This window comes from Pinus tabuliformis, chromosome 8 (assembly GCF_031772625.1).
Source record: "Pinus tabuliformis cultivar Carrire ecotype Pingquan chromosome 8, CPIR1, whole genome shotgun sequence".
NCBI classification, from domain to species: domain Eukaryota; kingdom Viridiplantae; phylum Streptophyta; class Pinopsida; order Pinales; family Pinaceae; genus Pinus; species Pinus tabuliformis.
The window spans coordinates 1,977,977,760-1,978,002,366 of record NC_142294.1 but is presented as its reverse complement, the minus strand read 5'-3'; the positions used below and the strand labels follow the sequence as shown (position 1 = coordinate 1,978,002,366).

General features: G+C 38.2%; 1 protein-coding gene across 1 annotated transcript; it reads right to left on the bottom strand.

Moving 5' to 3' along the window:
- Nucleotides 1–18,828: 18,828 nt before the first annotated feature.
- Nucleotides 18,829–19,359, bottom strand: LOC149244373 (uncharacterized). Its single transcript, XM_089371522.1, has one exon. It carries the CDS (start codon nucleotides 19,357–19,359, stop codon nucleotides 18,829–18,831), a length of 531 nt encoding a protein of 176 aa, XP_089227648.1.
- Nucleotides 19,360–24,607: the final 5,248 nt, after the last annotated feature.

Below are 24,607 nucleotides of genomic sequence, written 5' to 3'. Positions count from 1 at the left end.
TTGGCACTGCAAGCACAAAGTCAACAAGGGATTCGAATAAGAAACCCCGTAAGACTTCGAATCAAAAAGAAAATCAAGAAATTCTTGCTTCGGAAGTAAATGCCGTATCTACGGATAAAGGCAAAAATTCCAATCAACCAGGAAGCAAGAAGAAGCAAAACAAAGGGAAGAAGAAGAAACAGGGTGAGTCATCCCCTCAAAAAACTTCTTCAAACCCTCCTGGGCAAGGGAAACAAATTTATCCATGTCAGATATGTGATGAAGAGGATCATTTCACAAGGAACTGTCCGTTCAAAGCTGAGTTAAAGAAGTTCTTTAAAAGTTCCCAAACTTCAGCTGTGTTAACTGATCCATTTCCCAACCCAGGTCAAAATATGGTTGATAGTGGAAATGCTTCCCCGTCGCAAGTGCTTATGTTGTCGGTCTCTAAGCAAAATGATGCTTTGATCTCGACAAGGAGTAAAGATTATGGGAATCCGCCGGTGTCGAACGACAAAGGTAAAGATCAACCTAGTAGTTCGACAACAACTTCGGCAGAAGTTGTACCCCCCATCACGCATGAATTAACAATAAAACCGCCTAAGGGAGTAGTACACAAGTCGACGTTTAATCCTCGCGCCAGGGCGGCGCAGCATTATAACATAGTGGAAGATTTGGCCCAATCGCCATCTGCCATGTCGACTCTTGAGGTACTGCAAAATTGCCCATCCCAAAGGCAGGCGTTGTTATCAGCAATTGGTGGAGTGGATCCTAAAGATTCCAATCTTGTATCCTTTGATCACAAAGGATATGATCCTCAGTTACCAACACAACTAGCTTTCCTTATTCAGGTAAAAGCCCTCAACAAAATTGTTCACAGAACAATTATTGATGAGGGGGGCATCGACATGTATCATGTCGATGAATTGCTGGAAAACTCTCGGATCTCCAACCTTGTCGCGATCTTCGACGACATTGAAAGCATTCAACGGTAGGACGTACACGCCGTACGGAATCCTAAACAACTTGAAGGTTGAACTAGGAGGAAAAACAGTGGAAATTGATGTTGAAGTCATCGATGGCAATCTTGACTATAACATCCTACTGGGAAGACCATGGATATATGCCATGGCAGCTGTAGTGTCAACTTATTTTAGGAAGATCGCATTCCCGTTTGAAGGAGGGATTACGATCGTTGACCAACAAAATTTCCTCCCTAATGGTTCACAAGTTACAAGAAGCATTCCCATGATCCATGGGAGCGACCATTCAATTCAAGATATCGGAGTAGGCCTATTGAAAGACCCCACAATGATGGGAGCTTTCGTGTTGCCACCTCCTATCGATGTAGGGAACATCCCGTTTGTAGCAACATGCAACATGGTATCTTCCTCGAAGGTCGCGGAAGACAAAGTCGTCATGGATCACCAAATGGTTTTGCCACCAAGTCCTATAGAAATATTGTAGCAATCAATGTTTCAGGCATGGGAGGCGAGCCCAAATCAATGCTCGTCAAGCGTTTGGGTAGATAGGTCTGGAGAATATGGTACCCCATTAGATCCTTGGTCGAAAGTTCATGGGACTGACGAGGGAATCTTACAATCAATGTTGATTGAGGGGGCACCATGGAATGATCACCACCATCGTTCCCTTCTTCCGGAGTGTGAAGGAGATACTCAACACGACCTATACCACCCTTCAGTATTTGAATTCCTAACAAATACTGTAAATACGGTGGATTCCGAGCAAAACCTATCCAATATTGAAGAGACTATAGCCATAAATATCTCGACAAAACCTGATGTTGTAGAGAATATTCATGTTGGCAAAAGTTGTTCCCCTTCAGAACTGGAAATATATGGTGCTCTCTTTCGCGAATTTAGAGATGTCTTTGCATGGTCATATGATGAAATTCCAGGCATTGACTCAAGCATAGTTGAACATGAAATTAAAATGTATCCTGATGTCAAACCAGTAAGACAACGGCTTCGACAGGTACACCCTAAGAAAGCCGTTGCCATCAAGGCAGAAGTTGAGAAACTTCTCCATGCTGGATTCATCTACCCAGTTCCTCTAACTGATTGGGTATCGAATATTGTCCCTGTTATGAAAAAACAAGGGACGATAAGAGTGTGTGTCGACTATAGGGATGTAAACCAAGCTTGTCCAAAGGACAACTACCCTACACCCTTCATCGACCAGATAATTGATGAATGCGCCGGATGTGAAATCTTTTCCTTTATGGATGGATTTTCCGGGTATAATCAAATAAATATCTGCCCACAGGACCAGTCTAAGACTGCATTTATTTGTCCGTGGGGCACATTCGCTTATCGAAAATTACCCTTTGGTTTAAAGAACGCAGGGGTGACGTTTCAGAGGGCAATGAATTATGCCTTCCATGACATCAAGAACATTGTTCAACCATATCTCGACGACCTTCCGGCTCATTCGCGAAAGCGGACTGATCATCCGCAGCATTTGAGAGCGATATTTCTACGTTGCCGACACTACAAGATAAGACTCAATCCACACAAATGTGTGTTTTGCGTCGGTTTTGGTCGTTTACTTGGCTTTGTAGTCTCTAAGGATGGGATTCGTCTCGACCCCTGTAAGGTTCAGGCAATCATTAATTTGCCTCCACCTTCTAATTTGCTTCAGATTCACAAACTCCAAGGGAAAGCAAAATTTCTGAGGAGGTTCATTCCAAATTACGCAGAACTTGCCAAAGGTTACACTCGTCTTTTGAAAAAGGATGTACCTTTTGTCTGGGACCAGGTCGCGCAAGCTTCCTTTGAGGCTCTGAAAGATTCTCTAGTAAGAGCGTCATTAATGTACGCCCCGGACTATCAAAGAGATTTTAACCTGTATCTAGCTGCAGCAGATACGACCATTGCGATGGTTTTAGTGCAAGAAGTTGATGGAGTTGAACATCCTATTTATTATTTAAGCAAAAACTTAAATGATACAGAGAGTAAATATTCCTATGTTGAAAAACTAGCGCTTGCTGCTGTTCAAGCGATTCAAAGGTTTCGACATTATGTCCTCTTTAGGAAAACTACCATTCTATCAGATTGCAACCCCATGACATATATACTGTCGCGACAGTTGCTGGGGGGCAAATATTCAAAATGGATAGCGATCCTTCAAGAGTTTGATCTGGATTTTGTAAAATCCAAATCGAAGAAAGCCCTAGTTTTCGCGGAATTATTATGCGATCTCCCATCGTCGTCCAACGATGAAACATCGGAAGAGTCAATCGTGGATGAAAATTTGTTTCTGATATCTACAAGCGATGAGTGGTATGGAGATATCATAGTTTATCTCCAAACCCAAAAGTTTAGGCCTAATACCTCACACTCAGAACAGAAACGTATACGATACCAATCTAAAGACTACATGATCGTCGGTGATTCACTTTACCATCGTGGTGTCGATACAGTTCTGAGGAGGTGCCTTACCCATGAGGAGGCCGAGAAAGCCCTGAATGATTTCCATTCAGGCGCGTGCGGGGGGCATCAATCTGGATATGCAACAGCACAAAGAATCTTACGAGCAGGATACTTCTGGCCAACCATGTTCAAAGATTGCATAATCGCAGTCAGAAGTTGCCATGCATGTCAGATCTTTGATAGCAAAACCAGAAGACCACCCGCACCTTTACAGCCTATAGTTGCTGTTGGGCCTTTCGCCAAGTGGGGCATCGATTTCATGCAATGTAACCCCACCTCGACCGGGGGGCATGGGTATATTATAGTCGCTGTTGACTATTTTACCAAATGGGCCGAGGCGATGCCTACATTGGATAACACTGGTGAAACAGCTGCCCTTTTCTTTTTCAATCATGTAGTCGCCAGGTTCGGCGTACCACAGGCTATAGTTACAGATCATGGGTCGCATTTTCGCAATCACATGATGGTTGAATTAGCTGCCAAGCTAGGGCTATCTCACGACATCTCTACCCCGTATTATCCACAAGCCAACGGACAAGTTGAAGCAATCAACAAAGTCCTGAAGCGTATGTTGCAGAGGATGATCGGGGTTCACAAAAGAAGATGGCACCTAATCCTGTACTCAACCTTGTGGGCTTACCGAACATCGGTAAAAAACGCCACTGGGTTCACACCGTTTCAATTGGTGTATGGCCTGGAGGCAGTCTTACCGATCCAGTGCGAAATTTCGTCTCTTAAACTCGCAATTGACCTCCTCCCCAGAACCTCAGAAGAAGAGGCCCATTTCTTGGAGTTAATCCAGTTGGATGAAACCCGTCGTGACGCCGCTCTGGCGAACGAAGCCCATAAGAAACGAGTCAAGGCGCAGTTCGACAAGAATGTCAAACCTCGTGTCTTCTCTGAGGGTGACTTGGTTTTGCTTTACGACCAAGAATCCGACAAGTTAGGAGCAGGAAAATTTAAGTCCTTATGGATGGGTCCCTATATTGTTAAAAGGGTGTTAGCAAAAGGAGCCTACGAGTTAATGGATTATGACGGAATACCACTGGCGCAACCCCGCAACGGGTTGTACCTCAAGCGTTACTATGCCTAAGTAGTAACCTGAGTGCTTTTGTTGTATTTTGTTTTCGCTAAAGTGTTTGTTTCGGTTGAGTAATCCACCTTTTTCGTTTGTTGCAGATGTCAAATTTTTCTGAGACATATGTGGGATATGCCGACGGAGCGAGTCGTAGTTCGCGGAATTTATCCTCCGCAGCCTGGGCCATTTTTGATCCAAGCGACGAGTTAGTGAGTTTCAGAGGTGTGTGTATTAGACAATCGACGAATAACATCGCTGAGTATAGCGCGTTGATTGAACTCCTCTCTGATACCATCGCCCATGGTATACGCCGACTAATCGTCAGGCTAGACTCACAGCTTGTAATACTACAACTCAATGGTATATATTCGGTCCGCAATCCAGCTATTTATCGAATGTTTCTAAGGGTTAAGATTTTGGAAAGAGAGTTTGATTCAATTCAATACCAGCATATTTCCAGAAACTTGAACACATTAACAGATTCATTAGCAAACTATGTATTAGATAGACATTTACGACATGTATAAAAAGAAATGCATCGGTGCTATGCAAGTGGATCACAAAATCAACCATAATAAACCTCGAAAATAAAAATATATAAAGTTGTTTATAGTTTGTACATAATGTTCTGTAACCAAGACAAAATGGGTCATATGACCTAAAAACTCAAAAAGATGCTAGGGCGCACCCTAGCCTAGTGGTGCTCATGATAGTACGTCACGGCCTGTGCAATCATGTGCAAGAGACGAGTCCATCGTCTAGGTACGCCAATAGTATGACGCTGCAACTGTAAAGGTAACTCATCAATCTGTACATCCGGAAGACCACGAGTAAGGCTCTCGACCTGCTCCTGCACAGCTGTAAGGGTCTCAGTATCGTCAAGGTCGCGAATAACAACTCTCCTAGCAGGCTCCGCTGCCGGGGCAGCAACAGGCGATCGCGGACGAACTGCTGGACGAACAGGACCAACATCTGCATGCACCCAAGAGTTTGATTAAAAGTCTTGATAGAATAAAGCACAGCAACATTATGAATAAAAACAGTAAATAGTGATATGGTCAGAGATTTTACCAATGGCACCTCATTGCTTGCCATCCGGTAGCACCAAATCCGGATCACCTCGGAAATCCATACCCACATATGGATACTCAGAAAACGCCATCTCCTGGCGCTCGAACCACCTAAAGAAGGCCTCAGTAAAAGTAATCTGAGGTTGACCAGCATGTCTAGACACGTGGTCAACCCACCTCTGCATGCGTGGCTCGGTCGGAGAAGGCAAGTCAAGTATGATGTACTGAGGCTGCATCAATGGGATTTTCTCCAAGGCAAAGGCAGTCAGAATAGAACCAAATCCAAAGTTCTTCAGCTTCCCTTCCTTTACCTTGGTCAATTGACTTTTCATCTGAACAAGTACTACATCACACCAGTTGAATACTCCAAGGCGTGCTTCATATAAGATCTGTTGGCAACATGTAAAGCTGCGCTACCGGCCATCCTACCAAAGGTGAACAGAATGGACCTGAGAGACCTGTCAGTAATCTCACGGATAATAATCTTGCCGTCTCTGCTCGGCTGAGAACCTTCCCTGCAATACTGACGGACATAATCTCTGGTGGAATCAGTCCCTCGAGCCGTACCTGACAAGGAAATGGGGGCACCCCGTCTTGACAACCCAGTCAAGAAGTACATGTCCTCTATGGTCAAGGGGATGGACTTTCCCCTAATCTGGAATACTTGGTTAACAGCATCAAGCATATACTGCAGTAAAGAAATATGTGCTCTCATGCTAGAGATACGGAAAAACTTCAGCAGGCCACAGTTCCGCAGCGCGTTCACCGTGACCGGGTCATGGAGGGCAATCATGTCCTCCTCTTCATGTTCTCGTTCTCGCCATGTAAGGGACATTTTGTTCAAGGTTCCCTGCAAGCAAACAAGAGAAGGAGTAAGTTCCTGATTTTGGTGAAAAACTGGCGAAAAAAAACCATCAAAAAATGACTTGCAAGACTCAGTTTTTGAGCCCAGCGTAGGCAGAGAGTCTCCCACCTGCGTTGAGGGTCAAGCTGCCTTAAGGCAGCTTGACCTTCAGCGCAGGTTTCGAAAGGAGAACCTGCACTGATGCTAAGGCATTTTTGCAAAACCCCTGAGGCTCAGAATCACTGAAAAACAGGCTTGAAACAGGAAAATGAAACCGTGAAAAGAAAGAGCTAGGGATTAGCTCCTACCTGGTCCAAACGGCGCCGAAAATCATCCGCAGAATCTCCCGGAATCAGCTAGTGAAAATCAAGGAAGAAGAGGCACCTCCAGAGCTCCAACAAACCAAATGCAAATGAAATGGTAAATGAGAGGTAAAAACACCTTTCTATGACTTCTTACATAGTTCAAAGTGAAATATTAGGGTTATAATCTCATTTTCATGAAAATATTGTCCATTTCTAACAAAGTTTGTTGCAGCAATTGAAAGTGCAGCACTATATTTGAAAAGAGAAAAGCTAGTAAAGGTAAAAAATCAAATTTGACCATATAATCGAGCAGTTTTACCATGGAATTTATGCTCGTTAAAAAATAGAAAAGCGTGAGTAAGAGTTTCCTCCAGAGTTCAAGCTCATTAAAAGATGAACCTATCTCGGTAAATAACCATTGCGATCGTAAATTTATCAGCCATAAAAGCCTTGGTCGTGTTTTCATCCACCACCTCCACCGTCATTTGGCCGATCGTTCACCCCCATATGATTGTTTACCCATTTTGAGGAACAGCTGCGAAGAGTGATTTCACCTAGCCATCCTTGTGACACTGCCGTGATTGGAAAATTCCAACCTATACCTGGAATCAGTTGCTATCCCTGTTTATCACTCGTTCCTCAAAAGACGAGTCTTCTTTGAGCTCTTTTCTGACTCGTAAAATATGAAAAGTTTGCCGAGCTTTGGCCTTCCAGCTCGTTAAAGTGACCGGAAGAGCTATCCCTCCTCTAGAATTTAATCTTTTTGGACCTGAGGGATTATTGCACAAAAAGATCGAGCGCTTGTTTTGATCGGCTCGTTAAAAGTACCGAACACTCATCCCTTCTGTATTGTTTTATACTTTTTCGGACTTAAGGGATTAGATGACGAAAAAGGAATTTTGGAGTTAACTTTCTGTACCTTTTCAGACTCTCTAAAAATGAAAAGGACCGAGTTTTCTTTGTCGTTAGACTCGTTAAAATGATTAAATAGCGACAAACTTGTCTTTAGACGAGAACGAGTTTCCCTATCGCTAGGCTCGTTAAAACATAGCGATGGGCTTGCCCGAAGGGCAGGTTATAGAACAAGCATATGTTATCCTCCTCAAGCTTGACAAAAATAAAGAGGTACTAGTTAGAAATGACTGGGGAAAAATTGGGAGAACCTCAAAGCTTTAATGGTAGCAAGTCGCTCTTGAACATGACACTTTTCCTCCGTACCACATCGGGTTGGGTTGTTTCATTCACCGGTCTCATCACCATGGTCCTCGCCAAACCATCCATATTTGGGGTAATGCTACCAATCCATCGCATCAGTGTCATTATATGTTCAAGAGAGGTCATTCAGAAAGTGTCAACCGTGTCCCATCCACTACCATACATTAGCCTTCATCCGTCCATGATCGCCACCTTGAATCATATGTCACAGTTTGTTCTCACCTCCACTAAAATCATTAGCTCCGTTCCGTGTCATTGATGTGGGATTCATCAAGGCCCTCCTTTGACGGATCGCTTCTTGTCGACTTCAGCTCATTATCCAAGAAGTTGATCTAGGAACAACCCTTTCAGTACTTTGAAGCTTGCATGCCTCAATGGCAAGTTTCTCACTTCTGGCGACAGGTATACATCAATGACCTTCGACCAGAAGATTTTGCGTGGCGTTCGACGCCAAGTCCTTTATTCACGCCACGTGAATTGTACTGCAGTACCTTGAGGGTCATTATCATTATCGGTGATTCCTCTCGCGCTTGTTAACGGTTTTCGTTATTGACCGGTAATCAAGCAATGTCTTTCCATGTTCGACTTCAGCGCAATTCTCACATGGATCGACTTGTACTTAGAGTGAAGATCAAATGAGTTTGAAGACCCCAGATCTAGTTTCATCCATCCGGGCTGCGATATATATTCAGGAAATATAAAAACATTTGTCATGTACATCATTGCAGCAGATGATCATCCTATTCAAAGGATGATAATTTCAGCAGAGAATTATAAGTCTACCATCAGACGATCGTCTGTCATATGTACCAAAATGTATTTATAAAGCTGAGCATGGGAATGCCCGCCTCAGCTAGATCATGAAAACAGAATGAAAAATAATGTATTATATTGTATTTTATTACAGGACACCTCTCAGCGATTGAATGAACTTCGGATCCTCTGGATAAAGCATTTCACCCGATAAACGACCTCATACTTTAGGGGGCAACTGTTATAGACATTTTTGTGCCTTACAGCATGAAGCATGAAATGTCAATAATCAAAGGGATCCAAAGTCCCTAAACATGTTGTTCTTACCCCTAGAGGAACAAGGTCAGCAAACCACAGCACTTCAGATCAGTTCTCCACCTGAAAACACTAAAAAACAAGCAATTTCAGGATCTTGTCAGCTGCCCCATTGAGCATCTGCGTTGAATTTCAACTGCTCCACTCTGTACCTGCGCTGAATGTCAACAGTAATGAAGGCTACCTGCGCTGGGCGAGATTGGCCAAGTGGCACAGTCATTCTGCAAGGTGTCAGGTGCCCAGGAAGCTTCTAAAATGACACTTGGATCAGCAAATTTGCCCTATGATGAGTAAGAGGTCCTTAAACTCCAAGTGGAAGCAAGGATCTCCAAGTGGACTCAAGAACTGAAGTATAACTAAAGAGGGAGAGGACACAAGTCAGCTTCATGTCAGTCTCAAGCTGACTCATCCTTTCTCCAAATCTCCTATATATAGAGCTCTCTCATGAGGTCTAAGGAGGCTGGAATTTTGTGAAAGCAAGGAAGTGCTGTTGGTTTGAGTTTAGAGCTATTGGGTGATTGCTTTGAAGGAGGTGAAGAGGAGATTTCTTTCTGCTGGGAAGTGTTGCTGGATTGGGCCTTTATGGTTGTAACACTCTCAGAACTTTACTTCTTCCATTAATAAAGCATTTGAGGTTCTTCTATATACATGTGTTTCAAAGATGTATTGTTGTACTTGTGTATTTGATTTATTCTAATCCTTGAATCAGTTATGAATGTATGCTTCTTGTAGTTTCCCTCTCTTGCCTTTTTGCAGGATCTTTGTGTAGTTGGGCCAGTGAAAGAGCAAGGAGCTGGGAGCAAGCAGCAAGGAGAGAAGACTGGATCAATCAATAGCGAAAGACATCGGTTGGTGGATCTCTTTCTCCCCTACTTACTTTCATAAAGAAGAAATCTTAGATAGCTTTGCTTTCAGTTGTTGCTGAGGTACTATCACCCTTAGAGTGGGATAGGGTCATTCCGTGTCGGATACTTTTCCCTACAACAACGAAAAGAATGCTTTAATTGATTGAATATTACAAATAGAAAGAAAATCTTAAGATAAAAATAATCTTTGAAAGTAAAGAAAACTTTCTTCAGTCAAAGGAGTTTTGCGTGTAAACAAATATAACTCGAAACGGTTCACTGTAATATTCCAAATTACTTGTAGTCTTTTTCCTTAAATTGTGAAGCAAAAATACAAATCAAGATATGCAACATCATTCTCTTCAATTAAGTTATATTTCATCTTTTAGGATTCAACTTTCAGTATTAGAGACAAACACTTGCTTTGCAGAAATAGATTAAATCATGTAAAAGGAAAAGAATGAAACATTCACTGTAAACGAACTAGTAAACCAGAGTGCAAGATCCTGCATGCATTAGTGCAGGAAGGATCTCATCTGCATGATCCAAGTGAAAGCAAACCAACAAAGAAATTATATGAAACGATTTAATTTAACTTCCACACAATGGATCCATTCACACTTGACTATTTAATGGAATAAATTAGAATTCATAGGCAAGCACAAAATTCGAGATTCAAATCACACTACTGTAAATGAATAAAGTTAACACACCTTTTAAGATAACAAGCAAGAGGGTAAACGAGTTGGGTTGGCTGGGCCCTAGCCAACCAGCTCGTTTCCTATTTTAGGAAACGAAAAGCTTCAAAATGTTGTCGATGCATCAATGAAGAATTACATATAGAATGAAAAAGACATGGTGCAACTCCTTGTATTAATTTCGATCAACAAATTTACATGAGAGTTCAAGTCCAACCCAAAATGAGGGCGACAGCAAATTTACAAATAAACATGAAATTACAGTGATATGTTATCACTATCGCTTCCTAGATATTTCTATCTGAAATATACATTTTATAAAACCCTTTGGCCTGTGGCCGTAACCAAAAATTACAGTCATTCCAAATCAAGCCTTTCAGTTGAAACAAAAATAACAAACAAAATTACAACTTAAGCCAATGGCTATAATAAAGTGCGAACTATTTGTGGCCGTAGACTGATCTTCAGCCATATCCATGATTGTCCTCCGCTGTAATTTCAACTCCAGATAATCGCAAGTGGACTAGACAACATGGAGCAAGATGCCCGAGTGAAGTGATCGATTGCTACGGAGATCACGGAATGGATAGGTGCTAGCGATGCAAGAATATTTGTGCACTAGATCAAGCTAGCATAACGATTAACAGTTTAGCTTTTTCAAATACTTTAGGAAAGTAAATATAAGTTACAAGAAATATTTAATGGCACGAAATATACTTTAAATGATTAATTAACCACTTAATAAACCTTAAACATGAAATATGAAGTTTATGTAGGAATAGACAGTATTCTTGGACTAGTATAGGAATGAGGAGGTTTATGTAGAAAAACAAAGATTAATGGTTGTGGTTTTTTGACAGGAAGGGGATAAAAATGGGGCATTTTGGCCTACCAACATGCTTAGTTATAACTGATGGTCGTATCAATCGCGATCTCACTGACGAATCCTCGTAATATACAATCATCCAGTGATCAACAACCCATACGATGTTATTTTCTGAAGCTTCCAAGTGCTTGAAAAGCTCTGGAGCCCACTCAATAGGGTCGTCAAGCCTCCACAGACCCTAACTCTCCGTTAATCTAGACAACCACTCATGTAATTAGAAAGGGAAGAAAAAGAAAAAGGCTTCAGTTTTGTCTATGTAAAAGTATCTATTCAACCATTATTCCTTGGATAATCACGAGTTTCTATTCTCCTGAGCTGCAAACGCGTGAAACTTCCAATCGATCCACTTCTTGATTTCTTTCTTAGTAGGGACCCACTTATTCGACATCACACATTCCTCAGATAGATCTTGGTCTTGGAAAAGGAACCATTTGTTCGCTTCATGGGGCCTGACCTATGTTTAGAGTTATCTGCGCCAACCAAGAAAACCCTAACTATTGGCCCTTTTGGAAACAACCCGTGTAGCACAAGCTGCAGTCTTACCTAAAGCGGTATTGGGGGATGCTAGAACCAGGTTTCTGCATCTAGAGGCCTGTGTGAAGTGTTCTTCCTGTCCTTATGACTTAGATCTACCTTCGCACAACTTTAACCTTTCCGAATAGATAACTATTGCAAATCCATCTAAGTAGCTTCCAATTCTTTGTGAAGGTTCCTAATTATACTTATCATGCATAAAGATTATATATCTACTACTTTCGCGCAATAAACAAGCATTAATTCATGTAAATCATAACACAGAGCGAAGATATATAAAATTTGCAGAAGTAAATAATAAGACACAGATGCACCAGATTCAGCTCAAAACGATCTTTATTAATTATAATCATTCAATTACATACTTCTTTTCCCTGCACATTCAGCTTCAGGGGCCTGTGCACTCAGCCTGTAGACTTTCCAAGGTCTCCGTGCACTCAATAGCAGGAGCCTTCCCCTTTCGCATAAGTATAGGAAACAAACATTTCCTGCCTTATCACCTTTCCCTTACAATGATTCTTCACTATTAAATACCTTCTAAGACTCGCTATGACTAAACTATATATAGAATTTTCTTTACAATACCATGGACGGGTCTCAAAACCACTCTATCGTGTACCCACCCAAGGGAATAAAGTCCCTTTGACTCATACTAGCTTCGCACTCCACTTCCACATTTCATAGAGACTTTACATTCGTTACAAAAATATATTCCAATATTGACCCAAAACTTGATGAAAATGACCCCAGGTACCCCATCCCAACATGGTACGTGATGGAATTGGTGAGGATGTATACAAAGCTAGTGACCCTGGCCAATCAAGTGAATGCCAAAAGAAGCACTCTCATCCCATACGCCCTGGAATGACTACATAGACATGATGAGGAAAAACTAGAAATAGATCCCATAACAACTGAGTACAAGCTTTGGCGTACTTATCTAGTCGAGCAGCTTTACCTAGAAATCCTAGAACTGTCTATTGTCAAGTTGTTAGGATAGAATTTTCTTATTTTTGTGTAATTAGAAAATTAGAATAGAATGGGAGAGTAATAAAATATGAATAGTAGCGAAGAATTTTAAACATCGTGAGGTAATTGAAAGGTCATGAGGAATTCCAAGAGTCAAGGGTAGACCAAGGGTGACTCTCTTTTTTATAAATATACCCTCATGGCATATTGTAAGGGAATTTTGGGCTTGAGACTGATTTTGGGACATATTGTTTTGAGAGGACTTGTTCTCTTCTAATAAATACGAGTAATATTTTTTTCCACTACTGGACTGGATGAGTTTGTTCTGTTGTGATACTATGGATATTATTTTCTCGGTGGATGGAAGGCTCCTATGAGTTATTTGATGCTTTCTCTCCTCATGTGTCTTCCTGTGCTATGAATCTTATTTTGCAACACATGGATGGTATATGATATGCTAACTATGTGCTCGTATTGATGAACTGTTTCGTTAATATTGGCATGATCTTTTCGTTGACTATGAATTTACTTACAATTATAGAGGCTTAGTTATTGTGAACTGATTTGTAGTTGTTAAGCGTATTCTTTATGTAGGCATCATCTTATTTGAAATTTTTCTACCAATTACTTTATGTGAGATTCATGTTGTAAATGTTTGATCTTGCTATTTATGGTATTCATGTTACATTCGTTGGTTATTTTCTTTTGTTTGTTGAAGTCCATATGTTCAATTGAGTCGGTATCCAAATTTCGTCCAAACCAAACTCAAACTGGCAGTCAGGCCTACATACTAGATGGGATCCCTAAAGGAAACGATGCCGAATCTAGTTGTGATTCTACACCGGGAAGATCCCCTTGTTGTTGGCGGAGAATTTCGACCTGTCAACACAGTGTTAAGGAAAGATTGATATTGTCCAGACATGAAGTCTTAAGAAGCATAATACATTGCTAGATGTTTATAATTATAACAGGTAAGGCATCCCCCCAACATCTAGCATGTTTACCACAACCATTGTCGATTCCATAATGGAAATGGGAAACTATATCCATGGATTTCATTATAGTTTTTCCAAAAACTAGAAAACAAAATGATTCAATATTGGTAGTGGTAGATGAGCTTAGTTAAGTTTCACACTTTATTCGTGTTAAATCTACTTTCAAAGCTATCAACGTAGCATAAATATTTAATAAATAAATATTCAAGCTTCGCAGTATTCCCAAAACTGTAATTTCAAACCATGATGCCAAATTTACTTCCAAATTTTGGAAGGGACTGTTTGAAGGAATGGGAACAAAGATGAAATAATTAAGGAGTTAATGAGGATGAAAGTTGAAATAAGTATTTCTCCATCATTTTGTAAATTAAGAATCCCTATTTTAATTGTGTTTATCTCACGTAATTGGGTGAATTATTGTTATCTTCCTCACCCATGTTCAATTCCCACAATTGACATGACGAGATTTCTTATATGGTTTTCAGTATTGTTGTTGAGTTTGAGTAGTCCTTAAGGGTTGAAACATAAACATTCCTGACATGGAATATAAAATTATCTCTCATGGAAAAAGAAAAATAAACAAAATAATAGGATTGAGAGGGGAACTAATTCTCTTTCTTACCAATAGTATTGTATATTTTGAAGAAACTATACATAGGGATGATTTTCCTACTTTGGCTATGCTTTCCCACTATTTTGTTGCATAATTTTATCCTCCACTAGAATCAAATTGGATGGAGAAGCTATATACATATGGGTTTTAATAGAAGATATTTGAGGGTTTGTTAAAGAAACCTCAAAAAATTCAATATTGAATACTTCTTTACTCCATATTAGGCTTTGTTTCCATGAAATGAAGCTTTTCCTAGATTAAATAAGGAGTGTCTCTATGTCCCTTAACTATTTGAGCAACAAATGAATTGTTAAGCTAATAGAATCTGGTCAGGTTGGCATTTTTAGTCTCCCTAGTTCAAGAGAAATTGGGGTCATAGGTGCAATCTTTGAATTTTGATTTTTCCAACTTGGAGAATTATTTCAAATTCTATTTAACTTTTTCTTTATACATCATTAATTTATCTTTTTGTATCCTTAGAGAAATAGATATGGAAAGACGTGATTTCTCAAATGGCATTCTTTTGAGCTTGACTAGCTTTCAAAGGGACTTTCCTAGAGGAGGAAGATTGGGGAAAATTAGGGAGAAATTGTAGGTTATTTTATCATTAAATGCAATGCTAGGGGTGGAAACCAAAATTCATTGTGGGTTTGTGAGGTAGACCAAAGAGAGATACACGCCAATGTCAACACTAAAGAACCATTATCCAACATAAGAAAAGATGAAAGTTCATATCATGGCCACAACGTACTTAGAAATATGATAGGGAAAGCATTACCGTGGACACTTTGGGATGCTTAGAAACAATAAATAAGGGACATGGAATTCTATATTTGGTAGTTTATAGGTTCGACAAGAAGTGCATGCTTATGCATTATAGAAAGACCATCAACGAGAAAGTAGCAACAAAGTTGGTCTTGGATATGTTTGGTTGCACCTTGGGATACCACAACTTCATTTAAAATAGGGATGTTGTATTTCTAGGTGTAGTTTATACTATGTTGTGTGAGAAGATGGATAAAAAGTTGAATAGGTCTACAACATCCTGTTCATAGAAAGATGGGAAAACGTAAGTAGTCAAGAAGACTTTTGTGGAGCTTTTGAGGGGTTAAAATCAAAAGCATCCAATCATTTGGGGTGAAAAATTGGTATATATAAAAAATATTATAGTAAATCAGTCCACGCTTCTATTGGTATATCCCCATTTGAAACTTGTCTCGGATATTCGAGTCTCACCTTTGAAAATTTCATATGGATGCAAGGAGGAATGAGTCACAAATCCTATAGGGGATGATTTAAGGGAAGATAAATTTGTTGAGAGGATCAAGTAGATCCATCTATAAGTATAGGAGGCACTCAACAAGTCATAGGAAAATTACAGAAATGTATAAGGATAGTTATGATCAACATAAAACAAAGAAGTTATTTATAATGGGAGATAGAGTATGGCTATAGTTGAACAAGGAAAACCTACAGAGTTATGATAAGAAAATAAAGGCTTTGTGATATGGTCCTTTTGAGAAACTAAAAAAGGTGGGAGATAATTCCGACTGACTCTACATACCCCCATACATATGCATTTACGTAGTGAAAAATGTGTAAAATCTAAAACTCTATGACCCATCCATGTTGGATCTAAAACATGATATGTTCCCACCTTGCATACAAGACTTAACTCCAAATGCTCAGGTAGAGTTTATAGAGAATACAATTTTGCAGAAGTTTTCTATAACTACATGACAACAATGGCATGGCCTTTGGCATATTATGTTTAAAGGACAACTTCAAGAAAAATTTAAATGCTACTCCAAGGAGAAGGTAGAGGAAATCTTTTCTTGCCTCATTTAGTAAAGTATTTTGGGGACTAAAAACATCCCAAAATGGGAAGGTATGACCTAGGTTGGATCACTGCATAATGTTTCATCCATATTAAATCTTTCAAAATGGAAAAATTGAAGGAATTGGCTTAGAAGAGTAGTTTTAGTGGTGAGACCTAGTTTAGAGAATTAGGGTTTGAAACATTATGGGGCCAGTTTGAGGCCTTAAATGATGCCTTTTAGGGGCAAAAAATTTCCACATAATGTTCACACCCATAATGTTATTCTACACACAAATAACTTTCCAATGATCCAAGAAAGATGACAATTTGAGTTTAGATGCAATATTTAGGCTTCTCAGAAGTAGACCTAACTTGATTGACCAACATAATTTGAGAGGATATCACACCAACCCCTATTACTCATGGAAAACATGATACACACATGGAGACTATGAAGAAGACTTAATAAGGGTAAAAGTTGTAATCCTAGCTTAGGTTTGAATGAGTCAAACATAGCCCTAGTTTCCTATCGGGTCGTGTTATAATTGAGCCACTACGAGAGAAATTGGTGTCATTTGTGTGCATTTTGTTCCATAGTAGAGTATTGTAGCTAAGAGTGGATAAAGAGATTATAGAAAATATGGGGTTTGTTTTTTATAACACCCCATTGTCCACAAGTCTTAGGTAACTCCATAAAGAGTGCTTTCTCCTTTGTATTTACATCATTTCAATTCAGACGAAAGAGAAAGTGGCAAACTCATCTTATCATTATTTTTTCTCCCAAAACATTGGGCCAGATCATATCATGGTGTTCATTGTAATTCATCTATGATTGTATTTCATTGTTCTTTATTTTTCACATTTTTTCTATTGCATGCATCATCAAAAAAACATAATTAACCAATCCATAAATTTAAGGAAGAATCAACCTTCATAGTAAAGAGTTTTTATTTTAGTCTAATTTTATCAGATCTATTGTGCCAAATTGTCAAGTGAAATATCCATGAGATTTTATAGATCATCAAAATACTCATTCATACATCTGTTTACTAGCTGCAAAAGGATTGGAACGATTAGAATGAAGAAGTTATCTGATTGACAGTTTGTTGTTAATTAAAAATAGTTTTTTTTTCTTACTTGAGTAGCCATCGACTTGGAAGTCAACCAACTTGTTCTTATGCCATCACACATGGAACCATTCAATACTGTAATTCATTTTTTCGACCAAAGTTCTAATTCTGCTAAGAATGAATTCTAATTTTGTATCTATGACCTTTGTTCCAAATTGCATGCCTTGGGACAATAAATTAGTCTTCTAAAACAAGACATCCTAGATGGAAAATAATGCCCTACAGAAAAGCATATGCTTCTGCCAATTTATTGGAAATAACTCCTAATTTCCATGCATATTGTCCTTCAATTATTCCTTTGGGTGAATGACTAAACCCCTCTCCCATGCCTTCCCCAACACATACACACACCTCCCCTAAAAACCCCAAATTTATTAAGTTTGTCATAAGAAAAATATTGTATAGGGAATTGGTCTAAGAGATGTGATGCTTGTATCTCCCATCGACCTTGGTGTTAAATGCATATGAAGCATATAAATAAGGCAGGATCAACTTGTAAAGCTACCATTCTATGAAAATTATAAAATTCATAAAGCTATATTAAATTGTAAAGTTATTGCTTTTATTATTATTATTATTATATGTACAACCTAATATAGAAGAGAAGTATGTTTCTTTTTAGAGATGTATGTTTCTTTTTATATTCAACAAGAAGATATGTGATATTAAAAATAATACAAATAAAGAAAGGAAAAACATTCATACATATAAAAGATAGTTATATAAAATATGTGTACATTAATTTTTATCTATATTTTTAAATACAAAATATGTAATTTATTTCAGTATATAAAATACTATCATATTTTTTTTTGCCTCCATGCCTATTTGGAAGTTTAATTCCACCAAAATTGCTTCCATTCTTGGACATTTGAACCTGTGAGGTGACAAGGACAAAACTCCACTGAAACCAACTACTCCAAACATGACAAAACCCCACTGAAACCAACTACTCCAAACATGACGAAGACGAAACCCCACTCAAGCCAACTAACCAACTACTCTAGACCTAGACCTAGACCTCGACCTCATTGGCATATAAAATTTGAACTTGTGACCTGACAAAAACAAAACCCCACTGAAACCAACTACTCCAAACATGACAAAACCCCTCTGCAACCAGCTACTCCAAACATGATGAAAACCAAACCACACTCAAGCCAACTAACCTCGGCCTCCACCTCGACCTCATTGGTCGTATAAAATATTACCATATTAAAAATCATTTAAAATCAACTATACTCCATTGATAACCAAGATCAAAAGATGTTTCCAAAGATACAACCGCCCAACTATCATTCACTAATCAACATTAAAATTCATGGCCTTTACACAACATTGACATTTCTCCTTCTGCGAGGATGCATGTTCTGAACAGCACTACAACTTTGTCTTCGTGGAAAAAGATCTTGGTCAGCCGTCTTCTTGAAAGAGGCAGACAAATAACAAGGCCTTTTTTCGTCAATTCTCCCCACACCAAGTTTATGAAGCCCAGAATGATCTGTAGGAGTGCTCAGACTCGCAGGGGAGGGCTCATGATCCGACAACTTTGTTGTTGTTCTTTCCTTCCGAGACGCGGCTTCCACAAGCTCTCTGTAGTCGTCTTCTTGGTCCCTCAGAGAAGAAGAGTTTGAGATGAAGGACACGGCAACAGCCATGGCGGCACCGGGAGCCCCAGCGATGCCAGCATAATTGCCCATCCCGGCGCACTTGTTCATGCTACCCACATAACAATCTGTAACTCTGGTGAGATACCGGATCGGAGAGAGAGCTCTCATGAATTTACAGAAAGCTCGGAGTCGCTGCCGCGGGATTATTGGATCAATTTTGCCATCTGACTGTGCAACGGACGGATTCATGGTCAAACACAAAGCTATGAAAGTATTGCAGAGAGTGCAGTTTGTTTGTGATATAAATAGACTATCAAAAATTATGAGTATTTTTTTATTCAAAAAGATTTTTTGCTTTTTCTTTTTTTAAGGGATTCCCATTACTTTTGATAAATGATCTGATATTTAAAAATATTAATATTAATATGCTCTTATGGTCATTCCTAAAAAAATGTAACAAACACCAAGATGCCTCGTTGTCATCTTGAAAAATAAATAGTTGTGACAGAGGCCCACATCACAATGACTTTTCAACCACCGAAAGGGGTTGTATATTGTGCATAGGTTTCTTCATCTTAGTTGTGAGAAAGCCCCATAGGGCAAGTCAGTTTTCAACCATAGAATGGGGTTGTATATTTTGGATAGGTTTCTTCATCTTTATTTTAATAAGTGGGCGTTGACTTAAGTTGAATTCTATTTTTTTTTTTAAAAGGTTTATTCATTTTTATTTTAAGTGGAGGTTGATTTGTCTATTTGGGGTAACTTAAGTGGTGATGGCCATGGAATGAAGTCTGGAGTAGCTCAAGTGGTGATGGCCGTGGCTTAAGTGGTGATGGCCATGGAAATTATGAAGTCTAGCTCAAGTTGTGATGGTCGTGGAATGAAGTCTCGACTCTCTAGTGGTGATGGTCGTGGAGATCTTGGGTTCGAATCTTGTACTACCCTCCCCCATTGCGGGGTGAATAATGGACATGTAAAATCGAAAAGAGAGAGTCCTACCAAACTTAACAAAAAAAAAAGTGGGTGTTGATTCAATTTTCTAATATTTAAGTTGAATTATAATCCTCTTTAAAAAAAATCAAATTCAAGTTAAATTTGTTATTGAAATGAATATTTTTAATTATAAGAATAATTTGGTTTAGTTTAGATTTATTTTAACTTTGAATTTATTAATGGGTAAGAAGGATTAAGACTTTTAATGTATAAGTTGAATCTTGTAATCATAATTTGGCATGAAATAATAAATTAAAATGGCTACATACTGTATAAATAATAGTGTGAAGTAACTTATGATAAGTATATCTATTTACTAGCTTATTTCTATATATTCTTTTATGTAAAGATTTGTTTAAATTATGGTGTCTACATCTTATTTCTATATTTGTCTTTTATGTAAACTCTTGCTTAAATTATGGTGGGAAATAACTAATGGGTTACGTTATGCAACCACAAAATGCCAAAGGATAACTGATTTACCAACTTACCTATTGTAACAAAAAATTGTAGGACAATTTTTTGTCTAGAAATGGAATTTGTTGCAAGTGAGTTGAACATTGAGGGTTACAAAACTCTCCAACTACGTTTTCTTCTACTCCATAAACTTTGGAGCAAGCCTTGTCATAGAAATTTAGTGCAAGTCCATCTCCTTCTACAAAAGCACATACAAACACCTGAAAACTCACAACGTAGTTGTAGAAAATCCATGAAATTATGATATGCTAATATGAGCAATCTGAAATAAAATTTCTTCTCACATAAACACAAAATTTCTCTGCTAAACTTTGCAGTAGAATAGGAATAGAAATAACAACAATCACATAATTCAACAACATAGAATTGAACATATTCAAAGTGGCTCGTTTCGAACTGGAAAAACCCATGTATGAACAGGGATTGATCATGCTTCCCCATCTAGCTAGTCTAGGATGGGGAGTCCGTCCTGGTAGGGAAATCATGGACAATTTTCCATATTTTGTATCTCGGGGCTTCAATTAATTTCTTCTGCGATTTTAGGTTTTGGTGGTATTTATCATGCACTCATAGGACCCGAAACTTTAGAAGAATCTTTTCCATTATTTGGCTATGTATGGAAGGATAGAAACAAAATGACCACAATTTTGGGTATTCGCCTAATATTTCTACCCTCTACTTGATGCGAATTTTATTTATAAAAAAAAATTGAGCAATTGATCTCTTACAAAATACAACTATTTCAATCTGAAAGACACACTTTTCTCTCTTAATTTAAGCTTCAAACCTTTTCAACATTGTTGATCTTTTTTGTTGTATACCAACATGTGCACACACTTCTCTTGCACAGTCTTCCTTTCAGAAGTTCCACGCACAAACTTGTGCTTCCTATTGCTTGGTCTCACCAACTCATGCTCACCAAAAAAACAAGTAAACTTGTGCCTTCATTAAATGGTTAAAATTGGTCAGTTTTCTAATTAAGGAATGATTTTATGATTGATTGAGTTAGCATGGGTTAACTTCTCATCCAACTCATACTATTTCAAGTCAACCACTTCAAACTCAATTACTTGTGGTTTTCCTCAATTAAATCACACTAAAAATTAAGAACTCAACCTTCAATTTTAACACATCAATTGCAACCTAACTCATCCTAATTTTTAGGGAATGATTCCGAAATTATAGGAAATCATCCCAATTTATAGGGAATCTCTTAATTTTAAGGAACTCAAGTCATGCATAGTTTTCCTCAACTAACTCACACTAGAAAATTAAGAACTCGACTTTCAATTTTAACACATGAGACAATTGCAACCTAACTCATCCTAATTTTTAGGGAATGATTCCGAAATTATAGGAAATCATCCCAATTTATACTAAATCTCCTAATTTTTAGGAACTCGAGTCATGCACAAGAAGGAACTCATTCTAGCTCCTATGATTAAGGCACAAATCAAGGAACCCTTTTCTAGCTAGTATTTTCAACATATCAACACTCCCTCTTAGCAAGGAATGGATTCTTGGAAGAACCTCGTCCACCTAGATTTGCCTCCAACTCTACCAAGTTCTCTGTTACTGCAACTACTCACTATGAACTAGAAGGCTTCCATGCCTTCTTCTGCGTAACTTGTTTTAAAGACTTGTTCTTTCACACCATGCTTTGTGAGTTCACAATCTGCCACTATCAATGATCACAACTCCTTTTGTGTCACTGAACTTCAGCTCATTTCTCTACCTACTAGTAGGCCTCTAACTCCACTAAGAAGTTTGCTCATTGGGTCTTTTGGATATGCCCATCTGCAACCCATTAAACTAGGGCTCCACAACTCTACCTCCTAACAACGCATTAGTCCTTCAATGATCACGTACATGAGGACTTCAAGGACCGCCCACTTGTCAAGATTATGGCTTCTCCATAATGTTGCTCCTAGGGCATACAAACCTTCCTTGTCACCGTGACACATCATCCCTATTATCACTCTCCTTAGGGCCTCCAAAACTACCCACAGACAGTCAACTCTTTGAGTGGTCTAGAGCTTGTAAATCTGCCACTATTAGTCCATACACTTATTGTTCTTAAGCTGCTTCAAAAGTTTTCCTATGATGTGTTGCTCTCAACTTGTGCTAGTCTTTATTCTATTCTCTTCTCTGATACCAAGTACAAAATCCATTAAATTATGATATACTAATACGAGCAATCTGAAATAAAATTTATTCTCACATAAACAAAAAACATATTTACTAAACGTTGCAGCAAAAGAGGAATAGAAATAAAAATGATCACAAAATTCAACAACACAACATTGTTTAGGGAACCCAACTAGGAAAACCCTCTACTTGATGAGAATTTTATTGATTGAGAAACTCAGCAATTAATCTCTTACAAAAACAATTGTTTCATAAAGACACACTTGTCTTTCCTGCTTTATTTAATATTGAAACTTTTGTAAGATTGTTGATCTTTGTTGCCCTCTACTAACCCACGCAAAAGATTCTCTTGCACACTCTCAATTTTATTGATTGAGAAACTGAGCAATTAATCTCTTAAAAAAACAGTTGTTTCAATCTGAAAGACACACTTGTCTTTCCTGCTTGATTTAATATTGAGACTTTTGCAAGGTTGTTGATCTTTTCTGCCCTCTACCAACCCATGCACAAGATTCTCTTGCACACTCTTCCTTTCACAAGCTCCAGACACAAACTTTGTGCTTCCTATTGCTTAGTCTCACCAACTCATACTCACCAAAAAAATGATTAAACTTGTGCCTTAATTCGTCCTTTTAATGGCAATTCAAATGGTTAAAATTAGTGAGTTTTCTAATTAAGGAATGATTTTGTGATTGTTTCATTTAGCATGAGTTAAAATCAATCACTTGTGTTTTTCCTCAATTAAATCACATTAGAAAATCAAGAACTCACTTTCAATTTTAACACATTAGTTAACTGCAACCTAACTCATTCTAATTTTTAGGGATTGACCCCTAAATTATAGGAACTCATCCTAATTTATAGGGAATCTCTTATTTTTTAGGAACTCGATTGATGCACAAGAAGGAACTAATTTTGGTTCCTATAATTAAGGTAGAGATCAAGGAACCCTTTTCTCGCTAATATTTTCAACAATAGTAAACATATTTCTAATTGATTTGCTTCTCGCATTTCTTAACTGAGACAGAAAGGCTCTATGGGAACTATTACAATTGTATTCAGTAAGTAGGATAAATTATTGAAGCTGATATTCTCGAGAATCATTTCACATGCCATATTGATAAACAATTGTTTATATAAATTAGTAACATTTTTGGAAGCCCAAATATAATTAAATGATGTTTAATCTCCATACATTGTCTAGATCATGAAGATATCCTTGTTAATTCCTGATCCCTAAATTATAGGAATTCGTCCTAATTTATAGGGAATCTCCTATTTTTTAGGAACTCGATTCATGCACAAGAAGGAACTAATTTTGGCTCCTATGATTAAGGTAGAGATCAAGGAATCCTTTTCTCGTTAATATTTTCAACAATAGTAAACATATTTCTAATTGATTTGCTTGTCTCATTTCTTAACTCATACAATAAGGCTCTATGGGAGCTATTACAATTGCAGTCAATAAGTACGATAAAGTACTGAAGCTGATATTCTCGAGAATCATTTCAAATATTGCTAAACAATTGTTTATATAAATTAGTAACATTTTTGGAAACCCAAATATAATTAAATGATGTTTAATCTCCATACATTGTCTAGATCATGAAGATATCCTTGTTATTTCGAATTTTCATTTATTGAGACTTCAACATCCACTGTGTTGATGACTCTTCCATGCTTTTATATAAGATGTATTGTTGGATCATATTCTTTCAACATTTTCATTTCTTCCACCGTCATCAGGGCATATATTTTATGTGCCATCCATGGATGATTGGGGCATATATTTTAGGTGCCATCCACGGACTTTCACAAAGGCGAGTGTATTCTTGAATGTTTCATATGACCACCTATGGTTGTTTATAGGATGTGTTAA

What these genes read in the sequence shown, in the direction of transcription:
- LOC149244373 (XM_089371522.1), bottom strand. Translation starts at nt 19,359, where the DNA reads ATGAATCCGTCCGTTGCACAGTCAGATGGCAAAATTGATCCAATAATC.